The 18,884-nt window shown below is 40.3% G+C and overlaps 1 protein-coding gene across 2 annotated transcripts in view; it reads left to right on the forward strand.

Moving 5' to 3' along the window:
- Positions 1-18,884, forward strand: part of cacna2d2a (calcium channel, voltage-dependent, alpha 2/delta subunit 2a) — a 143,255-nt gene that overhangs the window by 53,005 nt on the left and 71,366 nt on the right. For both annotated transcript variants that reach the window (XM_057337493.1, XM_057337494.1), the window contains exon 4: positions 12,603-12,662. In XM_057337493.1, the coding sequence (XP_057193476.1) occupies positions 12,603-12,662 (60 nt within the window). The remainder of the gene's footprint in view (positions 1-12,602; positions 12,663-18,884) is intronic.

The following is an 18,884-nucleotide window of genomic DNA, read 5'->3' on the forward strand; positions in this document are numbered from 1 at the left end:
TCTCTCTCTCTCTCTCTCTCTCTCTCTCTCTCTCTCTCTCTCTCTCTCTCTCTCTCTCTCTCTCTCTCTCTCTCTCCCCCTCTCTCCCTCTCTCTCTCTCTCTCTCTCTGTCTGTCAAGGTTAGACTGCTGGAGATCTCTGTTCAAATCATAAAGAAAATCACTGATTCATGGACATAAATTTGTTTGAAATGTCTGAAATATCTTTGGATTATGCTCTTCTGATGCTCATCTCTCATATATACATGTGTTACTGTATCATCTCTGTTGTAATGATGGTGATTTTCAGCGGTTGTTCGTGTGTTTAAAGTGGCCGTAACTCAGACAGTTGCTGCATATCTCATGTTAATCTTGAGTACTTACAGAATAGTATCGCACCCTTCAAATATCCATAGAGTCTTTAGTTTGATCACATTTATAAAAGACAGATACAGCTGTACGATTATTTCCGAATACATACGACACGTTCGCGGGGGAGGACATAACCAAAGCACGTGCGCACCAATTGCCAACAAAAGACAGACATATGACTCCGTTTGACTTACCGCATGTGGTTCATGTCCGGCATGTTTTAGCGCTGGGACCGCTCCATCTATCAGTTTCAAACCATCTCCAAATCCAGCGTTATATCCAGCGTTTATATAACATCCGTCACTGAAATGCCCTGAACAAACACACACACCTCAAACTTCTCTCACTATATCAAGAGTAACAAGCTGCAAGCCCACAGCGCAGACAATCTTGACGCAGCGCAGCCAATCTTGACGGTAAGCGGGTCTTCCTATCACTCGTCGGTTGACGCGTGGGCGAGCACTTTCTTTCACCTTGCCGTGGGTGTGCTTTTCCGGGAGAATTTTCCAATAAGGGACTAAGAAAAGTTGTTACGAAAGGGATCTTCATGTTCGGAAAGAAACGTTTCGAAACCTATACGAATGCCGGGGGAGTGTATCGAGCACAGAAATACTACGTCATACGTCCAACTCGTTTTTTGACAAGTTGGCCATGTCAAGCATGAGAAACGAGCACGTTTAACATTGTAAAGAAGTCAGAATGCATGACACACTGTTGCTGCCCCCTTTAAGGAAGAGAATTACTGTATTATTAGATTTAATAATTATGGAATAACTGGTGTACCGTTGTAAACCATTAAAATCCTGTGGGCCGAGCAGCAGTAATCTGCTTATGTGTTTCCTCTCAAGAGATCATACATACAGCGCCAAACAGCACTACAAAACACATTTCAGTCTGCATGGAAACGTGTGTTTGTCTGACACGTTTCTCACATTAATGCTGTTAACACATTAAACTAATGGAATGCTTTAAACTGCTTCATTTACTTTGAATTAATGACTGAATGTCAGGTGTCTGTACCAAACGCTTCTCTTTATCATGACATTATGACGAGAGACTTGTTTATTCAGAATAGTGTTTTAAAGTTATTCTCTGCGTGTGTTAATGGACTGCTATTAACTGAATTTACTGAAAGAGAGAAATACTGCATATAAAACATATTTCAGGTGATGAACTACAGTAAATAAAACACAGCGAGAACTCCATCACATCTCATGAGCTGTAAGAATGAGAAGGTTCAGAAGAATGTTGTGGTCCACGACATCTGAATGATGTTTACACGCATGTGTCGGTGTGTCCGTTAATGGGTTAATGGGTCCTTCAGTCCGTCCACACTCTTGAGTCCTGCGGCGAGCTGCTCAAGTTTATATAATATAAATGTAGGGCAGGATGAATGATTTTAGAAAGGCCTGTTACAGATCCTCTTAAACAGAGCTGAAGCGATGAAACATCTCCCTGTGAATGAACAGAAGACAGACACACTGAGAGAGCGAGAGAGTGAGAGAGAGAGAGAGAGAGAGAGATGAAGAATAATGGAGAGGGATCAGAGCCTGAGAATAAGAATAGAAGAATAGAAGAGATTAGATCTGAAGTTTAAAGGCAGCTATAGCTTCTTGAAGACGTCTCAATATAAAGCAGCTCAGATGAAGTCGTGCGTTCTGTATTCTGACAGCAGAAATATAAATCGACTGTTAGACGTAACGGCTGAAGTAGAAACTGAGGTTCAGGTCAGAGGTCTTATGTGTTCTACAGACAAATGTCATGTATGCACGCGTGTTCATTTGATCTGTTCACTTGTCTTTCGCCTGAGCTCAGATATATTTAAATTAGGGCTGTCAATAGATACAAATTTTAATCACGATTAGTCGCACCCTTTTCGTGTGATTAACTGCGATTAATCGCAAACGTATAGTGAAATTAAACACACTATTTATTTTGTTTAACATGTTTATTTTTGTGCTGTCAATCGATTAAAAAAACTAACTAACTAATTACACGCAGTGTTTATGTTTTTAAATATACATGTGGTAGGAAATATAAAGAAAATAAATAAAGTTCTCAAACACTTTACAGTCTGTTTAATTTCACTATACGTGTGCGATTAATCGCAGTTAATCCCACGAAAAGGGTGCGATTAATCGCGATAACATTTTTTAAATCTATTGACAGCCCTAGTATTTATGTGAGCTGTTTGTCTCTTTTATTTGTTCACAGGTCATGTCTCTTCACATGTACAGAATAAACGGGTTTGTGTCACACATCATTCATGGATGTTGATGTTATAGTAATATTGCGTTGGGCATCTAATAAGACACAGGCGAGGTTTAAAAAGGAAGAAAATGTCAATCTTTTTCCTGAGACAGTGATGTTCTGAGGACAGACACAGAGTTTATAGATGAAGAATATTCATTTCTAACATACGTGTTCGTTCATTCTCTCATGTGTTAGAAATGTTTATAAACCTGAAGCTGGTCATATAAAGACATGATGAAGTTATCAGTGGTTCTCAACAGGGGGGCCGTGGCCCAGCTGACTTCTAAGGGGGCCTCAAGATGACCCATGATGACTAAAATGAGACAAAATGAGCATTGAAATACATTTAAAAAAAACTAAAAACCATTATATTTCTTATTATTTGGCCATTTTTATAATGAATAAACATTTTTCCAGTTAATGACAAAGTGTGTAATATTTTATTGGGTAAAATTGTGTTTTTGTGAAGGGGGGGCCTTTGAATATTGTTAAATAAAATGGGGGGCCTTGGAGTCAAAAAGGTTGAGAGCATCTGCTTTATATATAATCATCAATATGAGAAGTTAAACCAAAAGGTCATTTCACCTTGATTATGTAATCAGATTCCTGTTATTGTTTTGTGTTATTCATTTATTTTCACTGCACCCATCGCCTCATGTTCTTCACATTGATGTAGTTTTCAGCATGACATGTATTTGTGTTTTATTTTGTGGTCAGAATGAATGAGATTGTTGTGTGTAGTGTTGTTGAACGGTGAGCAGTTTGCGTTTTCTCAACCTGTGATGTTTAAGAAGTGAATGTGTGTCTTGAATCTGAACACACAGGACAAACTCAAGAACCGAATATGTATATATATATATATATATATGTATATATATTCTGTTCCTTTATCGACTGCTCTTGACATTAACAATGTCTCGCTGTTAGGATTTCTCAAGAGTCTTTTACCTGATTACACATTACAGATCTCTCTCTCTCTCTTTCGCACTCCCACATTCACACTTCATCTCTCACTCTTTTCTTCAAGTTCTCTTTGAATTACATCTACTGGCTCATTTGCATCATCTTTACATTTATAAACGTATGTGTGAGATTCATCTGACCTTCAGAGGACACTTTACCGTTGAGCTCAAAGTTCTCTGTTCCTCTTGGATTTGACAGATCTCAGATCGTTTTCAAAGCGTTTGTTTGGAGTGATTGAGTGAGGTCGAGCTCATCTTTGGATGTTGTTGTTAAGGGTGAAGACATCTTGTGTTTACTGTGTTTATAAATCATTTCTACTGTATAATCACAGTACTTTCCCACAAATACCGTGTTCACTAGTGTAGCAAAATGGTTGATGTGTGGTACTGTGCTTTATAATAATGATGTTTTTTGGTTTTATTTGTAGTAAAATCCTGTGTAATGTGTGTTAATCATCATGTTGTTTGTATTGTGAGACTGATGTCGGGTCACGTGTGCATCTGAGCTGGTACAGTTGTAATGAAGGGAGCGCTCGTAGCCCTGAATTTAGTTTACCCCCCAACACTTGCATGTGGATCCACGTCTCCTCGCTCTCCTCGCTCAAGGCCTTTATTTTAATTTGCCAATCTGTTGTAATTGCTTTGAGAGCCGCCCGGCTCGGCACATTTTCATGGGAGTGTGTGTGTGTGTGTGTTCCCTCTGACACACACGAGCGCACACACAGCATCACACGTGCACGGAGAGACACGGTTATGCACGGACAACACGCGATGTCGAACACAAGCGCTGTCTGTTCACCCAAGCGTGGACATTATAATGCTGTCATCTTCTGCAGATCTTTCCCCGTTGAATATGAAAAACTATAATAACTCAGCAGCTCAGACATCTGTCAGCGCGTGACCTTTCTTTCTTCTTGTTGCGATTTATGATTGCCGCAGCGGATCTGAAGCTACATGAATGTGATTGAAGTAAAGGGCAGCGAGATGCCAAGCAAAAATAAACACTTCGCCCTTGAGCTTCAGACTGACAAACGCACACGTGTGTGTGCGTGCGTGCGTGCGTGCGTGTGTGTGTGTGTCAATGTGGCCATACACTCTGAATATTAACTTTTAACAGACACTTTTAAGTCTATTTTTTAAGTCATGGTGCACTACACAAATATTTGTCCAATCAGATGCTGTCTGAAATGAGAAGGCCCCTCCCTCTAGTAAAACAGTTAAAATTAATTAAAGAAAAGTGTCTGACTGTTTAATGTGTGTGTGTGTGTGTGTGTGTGTGTGTGCCCCCGTGTGCGTGTGTGTTCCTGGTGTGTGTGTGTTCATGTTTGTATATCCCGGTGGGGACCTAAACCTGAATACACACCAACACATGGGGACTCGTGTCACTGTGGGGACCAAAATTGAGGTCCTCATGGGCACAAAAGCTTATAAATTGTACAGAACAATATTTTTTTTAATATAAAAATATAAAAAGTTTTCTATGATCTTTAGGTTTAGGGATAAGGATAGGGGATAGAATATACAGTTTGTACATTATAAAAAACATTATGCCTAAGGACTGTCCCCACAGAGATAATAAACCAGACGTGTGTGTGTGCGTGCGTGCGTGCGTGCGTGCGTGTGTGTGTGACAGCACTGTAGTCTGTTCAGCCCACGCTTGGCTTCTGTTCAGCAGTGGTCAGCACTATCTGCACTGCCTGAGGATTATGAAGTCACCGTACACACAGTGTGTGTCGTACACTTTAAAACACAAATGATTTTAAAAACACAATGTACAATGAAAAGTGCTTTAAAGTTCCCAGCATTGCATAAAAATAAACATCATAAAAATGTAAGATAAATAAATAAGTTTGTTTAATAAAAATAAATAAAAAAGACCAATAATTTCCTAAAACATGTCCTTATTTAACTGAGTAATAGCTGCTGGCACAGAGCTGTTTTTATACAAATCTACGTCTCGACGGAAAAGTTGAAATTCATCGTTTAAAGGGTGAGAGTAAGTCATCCGCTGTAACTGTCTGATATACAGGGATGACAGACTAAACTGTGACGCCCCGATCCATTTACTAGAATATCTAACAAAACAGACAGGTTTCCAAACCAGATACCAGAGAGAATGTTAAAAGTGACACGATAAAATAAAGTCATAATGGGCCAGTTTCCTGAAACAAAACAGACGCTGGTGCCTCTTTTTACACAGTGCTTCACAATTTGCATCAAAGTTGAATTTTGAATCAATGATAGTTCCAGGATATTTGTAGACTTGCAGGATATTAATCGGAGACTTCAGTCTCCGATTAATTCAGATAAATGCATCGGACCAGTCGACTGTAGACCGCTGACAGATGAAAACAAAGAGAGAAAGACTCGGAGTCATGATGCTTAAAGTGCTTCTGTAAGCAGTCAAGAGAAGGAAATGCTGAATTCACTTTCACCTGTTTGAAAGCGAAAGTATTTTTGTTTTCTCTAGTGAATCTTTCAATCCATTATTCTCTTTATTTACTGCATCTACATCATTTAACTCTGATAACATTTTGATATTGATGAGCTAATGTTTTAGGATAACCAATGAACCAAACAACCTAATGAAAATCACAGTGGCAGTTGTGTAGAGTTATACCTCTAATGTGGTGTCAAATCTGTAGAAGGCAGAGAGCAGTTTGAGACCTCGTTGAGATGTTTTCTGAAGCGCTACAGGAGTCACCTGACATTACACGCCTTGTGTTTTAAAGGAGAAAGACTCGTTTCATTTCAGTGCTGTGCAGCAGAAGCAATTTCAGAAGTCTCCAATTAATCTCAGTGATGTGAGTGCTGTGTGGGTTGCTTAGCAACGGTCTCCGTGGTGACAGAGTCGAGCATCTCACACACCTCCTGACTGACAGATAAACACACACACGCATGCAGATTTACACACGTGTTCAACCTACAGAGGTCGAGCGATGCGAGGTCAATGTGAGAGAGAGAGAGAGAGAGAGAGAGAGAGGGAGGGAGGGAGGGAGACAGAGAGAGAGAGAGAGAGAGAGAGAGAGAGAGAGAGAGAGAGAGAGAGAGAGAGAGAGAGAGAGAGAGAGAGACAGAGAGAGAGAGAGAGAGAGAGAGACAGAGACTCTCTCTCTCTCTCTCTCGCTCTCTCTCTGTCACTCTCTCTCTCTCTCTCTCTGTCCATCTGTTATTGTGGATGTGTTCTGAGTCAGTGGTTCTTGTGATTGGGTTTGATTCCAGCTGAGCTCTGTGGAGAGAGAGAGAATGATGGCCCGAGAGCTTCTGCTGGACTGTCTGACACAGACCAGCGATCAGACATCAGTCTCTAGCTCTATCAGCAGAGTTCACCTGCAAATGAAAGATGAAACTGATCTAGAAACAGTCGAGAGAGAGGAATCTTCTCACTGCAGATGTTGAGTCTTGAATCTCACACCAACATGTTATTACTCAGATGTTGCTCTTTACAACACAAGACTTTTGTTTTCCATTTTCAAGTTGAAGCTTTCTCTCGGATGCTTCTCCTAACATTCTTTGGGGAAAGTCTGATGATGTAAATGTATATTGTTGAGGTGTAAAATGAATGAGGTTGACATACAGTAGCTCAGATAGTGTTGGTGTGTTGATCTGTTAATCGTTTTCTGTCTTAAACTGTTTGAGACGTTGTTGAGATCTCTTCTGAAACTTCGTGTGAGAAAGTGAAACTTATGAAACATCATACTTAAAGAGTGGAGCTGTAGTCTCAGTGCTATCTAGAAGAAATCAGAAGTCTCAGTTCAGTCTCAGTCATGATTTGACTTCTGTAAGTCTTTCATGACAACACGTCTCATTCATCATGTGCAGTACATGAGATTCTCAGTGAAGTAAAGGGAACATGTTTCCATCTGTCTATTTATCCATCCATCCATTCATTCGTCCATCTGTGTGTGTGTGTTCATCCATCCAACATCCATCCTAACAACAGTCACAGACACTTCAGCAGCACACATTGTGATTTTAGAGACTGTATATTTAGTTCAAGTGTGTTAATTCATCTGAATGCATCTGATCTCAAAAGTAACACACTACTTTATTTCACATTTATAGTATTCACAGTCAGATGCAAGGAACATGTCCTGTGCCAAAGTGCACTTTCACAGTATCCCATAATGCACTGCGCTCACATTGACATCTGTATGACAGATGATGCTGAATGATATCAATATATTGATCAGTTATTTGATCAGACCGCGTGTTACAGTAGTCTTTGACTGGTTTACACTTATTGAATATGATGTAACAACAATACAGCATACTGTTGATAAAAACACATTATTACACGGCTCGTTTACACTGATATTCACACGGCTCATTAGCGTGTGTTATTAGTTGTTATCTGGGAATAACAAACCTGCAAATGTCGTGACTGGCCAATCAGAATCAAGCGTTCCAACCAGCTGTGTAATAATCCCAGATAACAACCGCTCAAAAGTAATAACACACGGTAACCCGGATGCAGCACATCATTTTGACAGGTTTTCTGACAAATTAAATATAAATACGTCTTTTAATAACATAAATAACATTATATTTACAAATGATTAAACCAATTTGCCTGTTCGTGACGTTTGAACGTCGTTTCTTACCTTAAACCGAAAGTAAACAGCTTTTCCTCGTGGAAGGTCTGCATTCGGTAAAAATGAGCTAATAACATATTTCAAATTCACATTTCATGTTTTTTTTCTCATGTGGAAAGTAGCCGTAAAATCCATTTCAAAGCTGTCAAAAACATTTATATTTACAGTAAACACACAATACACTGTACAGTATGTTGCGTACTATTTTGTATGTGACATGCAGTAAGTAAGGGATAATATACAGGCAGCCGGTTGTTATCGCGAACAGTGTGATCAGGACCCGACGCGAAGCTCCAAAATAGTAAGCAGTATATAGTGTATTGTGTGTTTGAGTTTACTGTAAATATGAATGTTTTTGACAGCTTTGTAATGGATTTTATATTCCTATATATAGCTACTGTATATAAATCTATATATTCTGATGCGATGAATAAAATGGCTGAAAGAAAATGTAACTTAATGAAGAATCACTTTATTAGAAAATCAGAAGCATTATGAACAATAAAGATGTCGCATAACTGTGCGTGCGTGCGCATCAATCACACATTCACAGTTAAATGTCAGCTAATATAATCCTGACATTATAATCCAGTGCCCTCAGGTTAACTCTATTTTTCCTGCACACATGTTGGTATTTTTTGTCGGTGTGTGTTTTATAGTGGATATTATTTTCAGCTTTTAATATTTTCGTTCTTTAATAAGGGTCTGGTATGCTGTTCTAAGTCAGATTTCGTCGTGTAAATGCTCATATAAATTGATGTGAAAAATGCGATTTAGATATTTCATGTCATTGGTTATCAGCTCTCAGAAATGACGCACCGCATCTTTAAGAAGAAACACTTTGAATCTTTCGCATTAAGCGGAGGTCACATTTAATGGCTTGTGAGTCTGTACAGGCGTCAGATTTGAAGTGTATGAAAAGCACAGGGTGTCGTATAAATGTGCCTAATGTTCTGATGTAAGTCTGGTCAATAAGACGTCGTGTTTAATAGCGTTTGAATTGACACCCTGGAGTGAAGTGTCATTCACTGTGCGCATTAGTCCTAATGGTGTAGCCATTAAACCCAACTGGCCTTGAATTAGGTTCACCTCTCCGGCGCTCGCTCGCTTATTTCCCAGCATCAGATACATTACTGCCGCCACTCTTTAAGATGCAGCTCAATAAAGCTCACAAAGGTTTTAAACGCCGCTCATGAAACCCATGTAATTGATATTTCTGAAGTGCGGGCTGGAGGTCTGCCCGCGTCTCCCGTGGAAGTGAGTGGGTGTTTGGAGACGGGCGGGTGTTAGTGGGTGAGTCTGGACACGGATCAGGTGAATCTCACCGGGAGAGTCAGGAAAACGTGCATGAGATTGAGAGTGAATCACCTGTGTGGGAACCTGACGGCGTCTGATAAAACAACTGACGTTCTGTACAAATAAATCCTTACCGCATACTTTCGAATCTCTTCCACCCTTCAGCATCTTCACATCATCCGTGTTGTGGTCGGTCACGTGACCTGTGATGATCAACGGACCCGCTGTGACACTGAAAGATGTGTGCAGGGCCGGCACAGCCTCTGTTGGTGCCCTGGGCAAGATTTTAGATTGCGTCCCCCCCATACAAAATATATAAATATGTAAATAAAAACATCTGAAATGTTTTAAAGCGAAATTCATATTTATTGCAATATAATATGAATTGTGATTAACATAAATAGGAAGTAAATGAAACTTAAGCCTGTACTGAGAGTCACGTGCCGGGCCGGTTCTAAACATTTGGAGGCCGCAGGAAAAAATGATTCAGCACCCCATCCCCTCCACCTTTTAGAATAAAAATATATGTTATTACACTGTAAAAATGCAAACATTTGAACAAGTTAATGATATTATTAAAAAGTCTGTTTCAATTTGAAATTGCTCTAAATAAAGTTTTCGGGCAATTACTTTTCCAGTCGTTTGGATGAGTTTAGGTTGGGTGAGTTCTTGGCTGGTGGACAGGTGTGTAGGGACACTGTAGGTGTGTTCCACTTCAAAAGAATGAAAGAATAAATGACTATTTAGGCCAAAGTAGCGTTTAACTAAATCAGGTTACAGACACGCACGGCAGGGGACAGCCGTTTCGTTTTACGGCAAACAACATGGCTTCAAGCAAGAAAGCACATTTTCGGTCCGAACGGGAAACAAGAACGATGCCAACAATTCTAGAAAATAAATGAAACACCAAAAACTGTATGTGGTACCATAGCGAAGATGAACTGTTTGTTGATGCATGAAATTATGGAGGGAACGTCGAACGACGTCGCTTAGGGACGTAATGACGGATGCCATTAATCCAACGATGTAGTGTAATGTAAAACGGGAACATGAGGGGTATATTCTTAATGTAAACAGCTTAATCGTAATATTAGCTTACTCAGAATAAGGCAAACAATTTGATTACTGACGTCCATGTTAACGTGGTCAGTGACGACAAAAACAGCAGCAGGTTTTTAGTCTATACGGAAGGGATAATGTAACGCAGCCGGTTGTTATCTGAGAATAGACAGTGTGATCAGGAAACGACGCGAAGCGGAGATATAGTGATATAGATACAACTATTTACTTTCATTTAACGGACAGTTTTCATGTGTTTTTGACATAACGTTGTATTTCACACTGTATAAGACACGACAGAGAACTTGCGCTGTTTGAGAACTGCCGTCTCTGCGCGCTCTTCAAGTGAGAAATCAATAGAAAGTGTAAATGAGGAAGCGTTTTAAAATGCGTAAAAAAATCATCTTTTGTGACGACAAACAGACTGTCTTCAAACATCAGAAGAGCACTGATCTGTGATGCTGTTCAACACTTTATGAGCACAGCGAAAAGAATCCCACGGGTCACTCAAAAACGACTTCACTCCAAACTTGCAAGAGTTTCTTTTCCACGATCATCTTTAACATTAACACAAGTGCATATTCCACCAATCCCTGATGCTGATGTTATTCATGACACGCGCTCGGTTTACATCATGATGTGATGAATTCTGAATCCTCAGCGGTGTTCCAGATTAGGATGAAACTAGCGGATCATAAGACATAAAGATTTTGCTCTAAAAGTGCTCTCTTTCTTGAACGTTCGGCCACTATAGAGAACTGACGCTGAAGCCTCTGTGGATGTTAAAGTCTCTTTATGGAAGCATGAAAAAACTGGTATGAAAAAATGATGCTTTTGCATGCACGCACAAAAAGAAGTGAGCAACAAAGTGGTCAAGAGGCAGATTCCACCATCATCTGCTGAGTATACACGTGTAGTGTACACTGTAAAAAATATCCGTAAAAAAACAGAAAAGACACATGAATTTCACATGTTTTTTACATGTTTTTCGCATGTGATCACATGTATACAACATGTGTTTAACATGTGCAAAAAACACGCGCGATCACATGTGAAATGTGTGTTTTTGGAACATTTTGGTGTGAATTCCATGTGAAACACATAGGATAACATGTAAAAACCCATGGGATGACATGTGCAACATGTGGTGACGTGAAGAACATGTGATCACATGTGGAGACATGTCGCATATGTCATCCCATGGGTTTTTTACATGTTATCCCATGGGTTTCACGTGGGAATTCACATGGAATTCACACCAAAATGTTCCAAAAACACACACTTCACATGTGATCACACGTGTTTTTTGCACGTGTGAATTTCGTGTGTCTTTTCTGTAAGGGATATACTGTTTTTTTCTGAAAAGTTATAGGATACAAGGATATAGATTAAATAGTTTTCCCCATTTTTCTTGTAAATGCGTTGTCTTGTTCTGTAATTTTATAGTTTTTGACCGTTTTTCAAAAATAAACTGTAAAAAAAAGAAATCTTGTTTAAAAAACGGAAATTTTCTGACAGCTGAGACACAGAAATAAACTGTAAAATAACGGGTTTTCCCTGTAAAATTACACTTTCCCCCGTTTTTCTTGTAAATTTGTGGTTTATAACCATATTTCAAAAAAATGACAGAAAACTCTGTAAAATTACATTTTTTTTACAGTGTATATTGTATGTAAAGTGTGTGAGTCAGTGTATGAGCAGATGAATGTTCGGGGTGTTTGCTTTGATGTGAAATGTCAGTGTTAGTAAAGAGAGAGAGAGAGAGAGAGAGGAGTGGGCTCACACAGAACTTATTATAATGAACGGATGACACACTGACAGCTGCCCACGTCTGCTCACAACAACACACAACACACTCGGTTTAAAACAAAGTATTTCATCAAGTAAACTTTTTCAGTTTTGAGTGAGTTGGGTCTCGTGGAGTTAATATCTGTGTGGAGCATTTTACAAGAACTGACTGGAATGCTTTTCTACTTCAGACAGTTGCTGTGTATGTAGGAGTTTGTTTTCTTCTTTCATTTGAGGTCATTCTTGCCCCATTACCCATAATTCCTCACGTTTACCCTTCAATGTTGTCTCTGTTTCAGAGGTTGGCCAGAGAGGCTGAAGACATCCAGAGAGAACACGCATGGCAAGATGCAGTCACAGTAAGTCTTAAGAACTTCTGAAGAGAGATGTGATGTTATAATCAGACTACGAGCATAACCTTCATAACCGCCTTTAAAACACAACCCATGACTGTCTCAGACGTGAAGAGCTTTTTGAAGCGATGTGTGTGGGTTTGTGTTTGACACGTATGTACACCTCTCACATACAGTATAAAACTGTTGAAGCAATAATTCTAGTTTCTCGTGAACTACTTCTGGCTAATATTAAAGGAAGGATTTCTCTGTTTCGGGCTTTTACTTGATTATTTTCCCTCTTCAACACTACATCTACAAATGTGTAAATGAGGACAGTTCCACTTTTCTGTCATATTCATGTGGTGGTCATTCTCATCGCACGGCGACTTAAAGAACAATGACATTTCTCTCTCTCAGCATGAGAACATGACTGACAGCTGAACATCACAAACTCAATTAATTCTCCGATTGATTGACAGGTCCGAGCGGCTTCATCAGGTGTCAAACGGACCACTGTTTGATATACAGAAACACTTTACAAAAAAGTTTCCAAAAAATGTTCAGACTGCCGTGTAACTTGTTCTGGTACAAAAAAAGTCAATTTGATCCACACACTGTAGGGTTTACCAGGACCACACACACACACACACACACACATGTAACACACACACAGTGCTGTGGAGTGTGGTCTGTCTCCAGGGAGACGGTGATTTCTGTCATGCTACACTTGCCACAAATGGATTTTTAACCCTGTTGCTCCCGCGGGATATTTGAGAAAAGACTCTAAAACTAATAATTATGAGACCTCCTAAGTGAGCGAGCCCATCTCTATTCATGCCTGCTTAGCCACTAAAGTCAGTGGGGGGCCTGTCATCCCGAATGCAGAAACCCAGCAGGGCGACCGTACTGTATATCTCATATACACACCCACTGACCTTATACAGAATATATGACACCTACACACACAGACAGTACATACACACATCAACACACAGACACCAGTACATACACACACATCCATACCTTTATTTTAAAAGAGTTTTTATCTTCTAACGGTCTTGGGTCTTCATATGATGTGGGTTTTTTAAAATCTTCATAAGTGCGCGTGTGTGTTTGTGCACGTGTGTGCACGTGCGTGTGTTTGTTTGTTTGTTTGTTTGTGTGTGTGCGCGCGCGTTTGTGCATATATGCGTGTGTGTGTGTGTGCGCTTGTCTGTGTTTATGCACATGTGTGTGCACGTGCGTGTGTACGTATGTGCACGTGCGTGTGTTTGTTTGTGTGCGTGTTTGTGCATATAGTATGTGTGCACGTGTGTGTGTGCGTGCTTGTGTTTGTGTATTTATGCACAAGCGTGTGCACGTGTGTGCACATGGCACATGCGTGTATTTGTGTGTGTGTGCGCGCATATGCGTGTGTTTGTGCATGTGTGTTTGTGTGCTCACGTTTGTGCATATGTGTGTTCATGTATGTGTGTGTGTGCATGCTTGTGTGCACATGCGTGTGTTTGTGCACGTATGTGTGTGTGTGTGTGTGGGAAGGGTAAACCCTACGGTATGGGGACAAAATGTCCCCACAAAGATGGCAATATCCAAAACCCTTGTCCTTGTGGGGACATGTTTTGGTCCCCGTGAGGAAACAAGCTTATAAATCACACAGAATGAACTTTTGTGAAAATGTAAAAGAGCAGACAGTTGTGTGTGATTGTTAGGGTTAGGGGGAGGGAATATGAGATACAGTTTGTACAGTATAAAAACCATTGTGTCTATGGAATGTCCCCATAAAACATGGAAACCCAACATGTGTGCGTGTGTGTGTGTGTGTGTGTGTGTGTGTGTGTGTGTGTGTGTGTGTGTGTGTGTGTGTGTGTGTGTGTGTGTGCGCGCGTGTGTGTGTGTGCGTGCGTGCGTGCGTGCGTGCGTGTGTGTGTCCGTGTGTACTGGTTAAGCTATATTTGTGAGGACATTTTACTGGTCCTCACTAAATGAAAAGGCTGATAATTCGCTCAAACAGTGTTTTTCTTTAAATGTAATAGAGGGCACATGTTTGTGTGATTATTAGGTTAAGGGTCAGGGTTAGGGATATAAAATCAATGGAAGTCTATGTAATGTCCTCACTAGTATACTCAAACAAACCTTGTGTGTGTGTGTGTGTGTGTGTGCGTGCGTGCGTGCGTGCGTGCGTGTGTGTGCGTGTGTGTGTGTGCGTGTGTGTGTGTGTGTGTGCGTGCACGTGTGTGTGTGTGTTGCGTTGTTTTGTGTTAATGTTAAAGGTCAGTACACATTCTGCTCACATCATCTTGCTTTTTTAATCCTTAATTTCTCCTCAGTGCTGTTTGTTATTTCTGTATTCATGAGAGTTTAATATAAAGCTCTCTCTCTCTCTCTCTCTCTCTCTGTCACTCATGTGTCTGTCTTCCTCCCCTCTCACCTTCCTCTTTCACTATCTCTCTCTCTCCTTCTCGCACCTCGTCTTATCTGTCCTCGCTTCTAATCAGGCGTGAAAGCAGTTTGAAAATATCATATTGTTGCAAATACTGCAATTGAATCCTAATGGCATACGGACATTAATAATGTATTGCCAGTTGATTTCATTTGCCTTTATAATTAGAGCAGGTAATGAAGAACTGTAGGGGCCAAACCAATTCACAAACTTCACACAGAGAGAGAGAGAGCGAGAGAGAGCAGGGGCTTCAAGGGGATGCTAGGATACGCTTCGTCCTTTCATTGGTTGTTTTTAGATTTGTGACAGTTTCTGTTCTGAGTGTAATGAGATTAGATCTGCACGCTCTTCAGCACATTAACACTGCATAACCGTATGAGAGAGAGAGAGCGAGAGAGAGAGATAATATTTAAATAAATGAAGAATTCAGGCTGTGTAGTCAGCGGAAGTGTGCTTTCTTCAATCAAGTTTCAAACCCTTAACATTACATAGATGTTTTACACACCAGCCAAACACTGAACCTTAAATCAACGTTGAAAACCATGATGACTGATTCTGACCTTCACAAATAAACATGAATCTCAATATCAGCGTCTTTACACGCTCAGACGGACCTCGTGGAGGTGAAGGTGAAGCAGTCCCGTGCACACACCTGCAGTCCAGCGACCCGTCTCGACACCATCATCACATGTCTTTCTATATGCCTTTATGAAGCGCTCGTTCCGTACCTGCCTCAGTCCATCTGTGCTTTCTGCTAACTGAGGTGACATCATCGGCCCAGATTCCCAGAATACCCGGGCTGCTGTTGCCGTAGCGACCGGGGAGGCAGCTCGTACTTCATCGAGCGATTCACCGTCGCTTCACCCCGCACGCTTCTCCTGATGGCCAGACGTCGCCGATGCCAAACACATTTAATTATCACGACAGGTGTGATAGATAAGAGACCGCCCTGGGTGTGTGCGTGCGTGCGTGCGTGTGCGTGTGTGTGTGTGTTCTTCACATGAACACATTTAAAGTGTCCGTGTTAATGACTCACTGATCTTAATGCATTTGAAAGTTATTTCTGAAGTCAAAGCTCATTTTGATCATCATGTTATCTGTGGTTGTGTGTTTTCTTTTCTTTTCTTTGACAGATAGTGTGATGTTCTGTGTTTGTGTTCTTCACTCGTGTGGTTTGGGTGTCTTGTTTGACCAGAGCGCCGAGTTCTCTCAACTCTGTTGTGTGTAATAGCAACAGTCTTTTCCATCCATCCGAAGGCAATAGCGTGTGAAATAGTGCTTAAATTCTTTTATTGCGTCTTATTTCTCAAGGTCGTGTAAGCCAGCCGCTCTGTCACGATTGCTTTGAGAGTCATTTCTTGGCTGATTAATGTGATTGTGGGGCTTTAAAGTGGTGCAGCCAGCGCAGCGACTACTAAAACACCAAAAGTCCCTCGACTCTGCACTCTTCTCATTTACTGTAACACCGTATTTAACACGCATGAAGAGAATAAAGCAGAAATGTGTCCGATTGAGATGTGTAAATCTCTTATTTAAAGAGATAACAACACCCAGTATCTGTCAGGCATCACTGGTTTGAACATTGGCGTTGAAGCGTTTCATGCACGATACTCGTGTTTCTCGGGATTTATTGTATTATTTATTCTCTTTTATTCTGGTTGAAAGATTTTTACCTTTTCGTTGACCATAAAGAGAGAGTGAAACAAGCACTTCTGTTCATTATTGTGTTGTGTCATTAATGTCCATTAGGGGGCGCACACACAGGATGAAACCAGGCGCCAACGTTACGATCTCTCTCGTGAAACCAACACGGAAGTGACTTAAACTGCAATTCATCGACTGGCCGCTAGAGACTTGCTCAAAACAGAGCAGAATCTCATTGAGCAACTTTACAGCAGAAAAAAAAACATTTTTACAGCCTGGTACAAAAAATTATTTTGGTCTATAGAGCTCATTTTACCCTTCATGACAACTGTGAGGGGGTCAATCAGTCCCGCCTCTTTGGCCATTTTCGATTATCCAGGAGTGATGCGCGTTGACTCGATGCTAAGATGGAGACAGCCGGCTTCGCCCACTTTAAAGGGATACTTCACCCAAAAATGAAAATTCTGTATAAATGTCTTTGTTCTGATGAACGCAGAGAAAGATATTTGGAAGAATGCGTATAACCAGACAGATTTTGCCCCATTGACTCCCATAGTAGGAAAAAATACAATGGCAGTCAATGGTGCCCCAGAACTGTCCTACATTCTTCAAAATATCTTCTTTTGTGTTCAAAAAAAATGATTAAGTCATTTTTCCTACTATGGGAGTCGATGGGGGGCAAAATCTGTTTGGTTATAAGCATTCTTCCAAATATCTTTATCTTCCAAATAGACATTTATAGAGATTTGGAACAACTCGAAGGTGAGTAAATGATGACAGACTCAGACATGACTGTATTTATGATGACTGAATGTCTGACAGTGCTGACATCACAAACATCTGAACATGCACTCGTCACTGGTATCCGTCTGCGTGCAAGAGCTCAGAGAAACCTCACAGGTTCATGTGAGAGAGAGAGAGAGAGAGATGTGTGTCAGCTGTATGTCTGAAGTGCATTAGTGCTAATAGCTGTGCCATTACAGGAGAGAGGAGAGAGGCACTCTGCAGAGAGAGAGACAGTCGTCTTCCAGGCCATTTGCTATAATCATCATTCTGTAATCAATCAAACCTTTCATCATAAAACAAGGAGGCCGGGGGGCTCGAGCAATTCTTTTGACATTGTGTTTGTCAAGTTCCACGTCTGTACACATTTAATCCTCCTGACTTATAGGTTCATGTGGTAGGATCTAAACATACTCTGATGGAGAATCAATACATGTCTTTATAAATGAGACACTTCCGCTCTTTAATGTTGTAAAGTTGCTGTTACCGTGGAAACTGTAAACATTTCTTCGGTAAAGCACTACGAATCACATAGAAAAGTGCAGGTTGTGTAAAAATGTTTTATTAAAACACATTACTTTACATTCAGAATGCTGCGTAGTTTAAGGCATTTATTTACTCAGAAAAGTACTTTTCTGTTTATTATTAAACACTTTTTTTTGCTTCAAAGTAAAGACTGAAATATTGTGATTTAATCATTTTTGTAAACAAAGTTTTAACCAGAATATTTATTTGTTAGTGTAATGTAACAACAAATAAATAACTTTCAAAAGATAATTTCAGTAGTAAGTATTAAAGCAACAGACGTACATCTATACTGTACACTGAGGAATGAGGTGAAAGTCAATGAGGTCTGAAAGAGGCAGTTTTATAGATCCCTGCTTTTAGCTTGATTAAAGGTCTTACAGACGGCCCTCTGAGGTCACTAATGTATTCACTGACTAATGGACCTCACACACTTACTGGGGCCCGTTTCAGAAAGGAGGTTTAGTGAAAACTCTGAGTATATTAACCCTGAAATGAGGGAAACTCTGGGTTTTCCGTTTCAGAATGTGAGGTATGTCAAACCTGAGAAAGCGGGGTAACTCAAGCCCGTTTCTAAAGGAGAGGTATCTCATACTCAGAGTCAGTAACCATAGTAACTTACTCTGTGAACCTAACCTGGTCGGGAGCAGGTTTTCTTTGGTAAACCCAGAGTTTATTTCGATCTCCTCCCCCTTTTAAAGCGCAAGTGGTGTAACTCATCCATTCATTCATTAATACAGTCATTCATGGCACACATTTTGATTACACAGAGACCATCTCAGTGACTTATACTGTATGTCATATGTGCTTTTATAGAGGATTCATGAAGAGGCTGCATTAATTCATTGGAATGT

This window comes from Triplophysa rosa, linkage group LG7 (assembly GCF_024868665.1).
Source record: "Triplophysa rosa linkage group LG7, Trosa_1v2, whole genome shotgun sequence".
Classification (NCBI taxonomy): Eukaryota; Metazoa; Chordata; class Actinopteri; order Cypriniformes; family Nemacheilidae; genus Triplophysa; species Triplophysa rosa.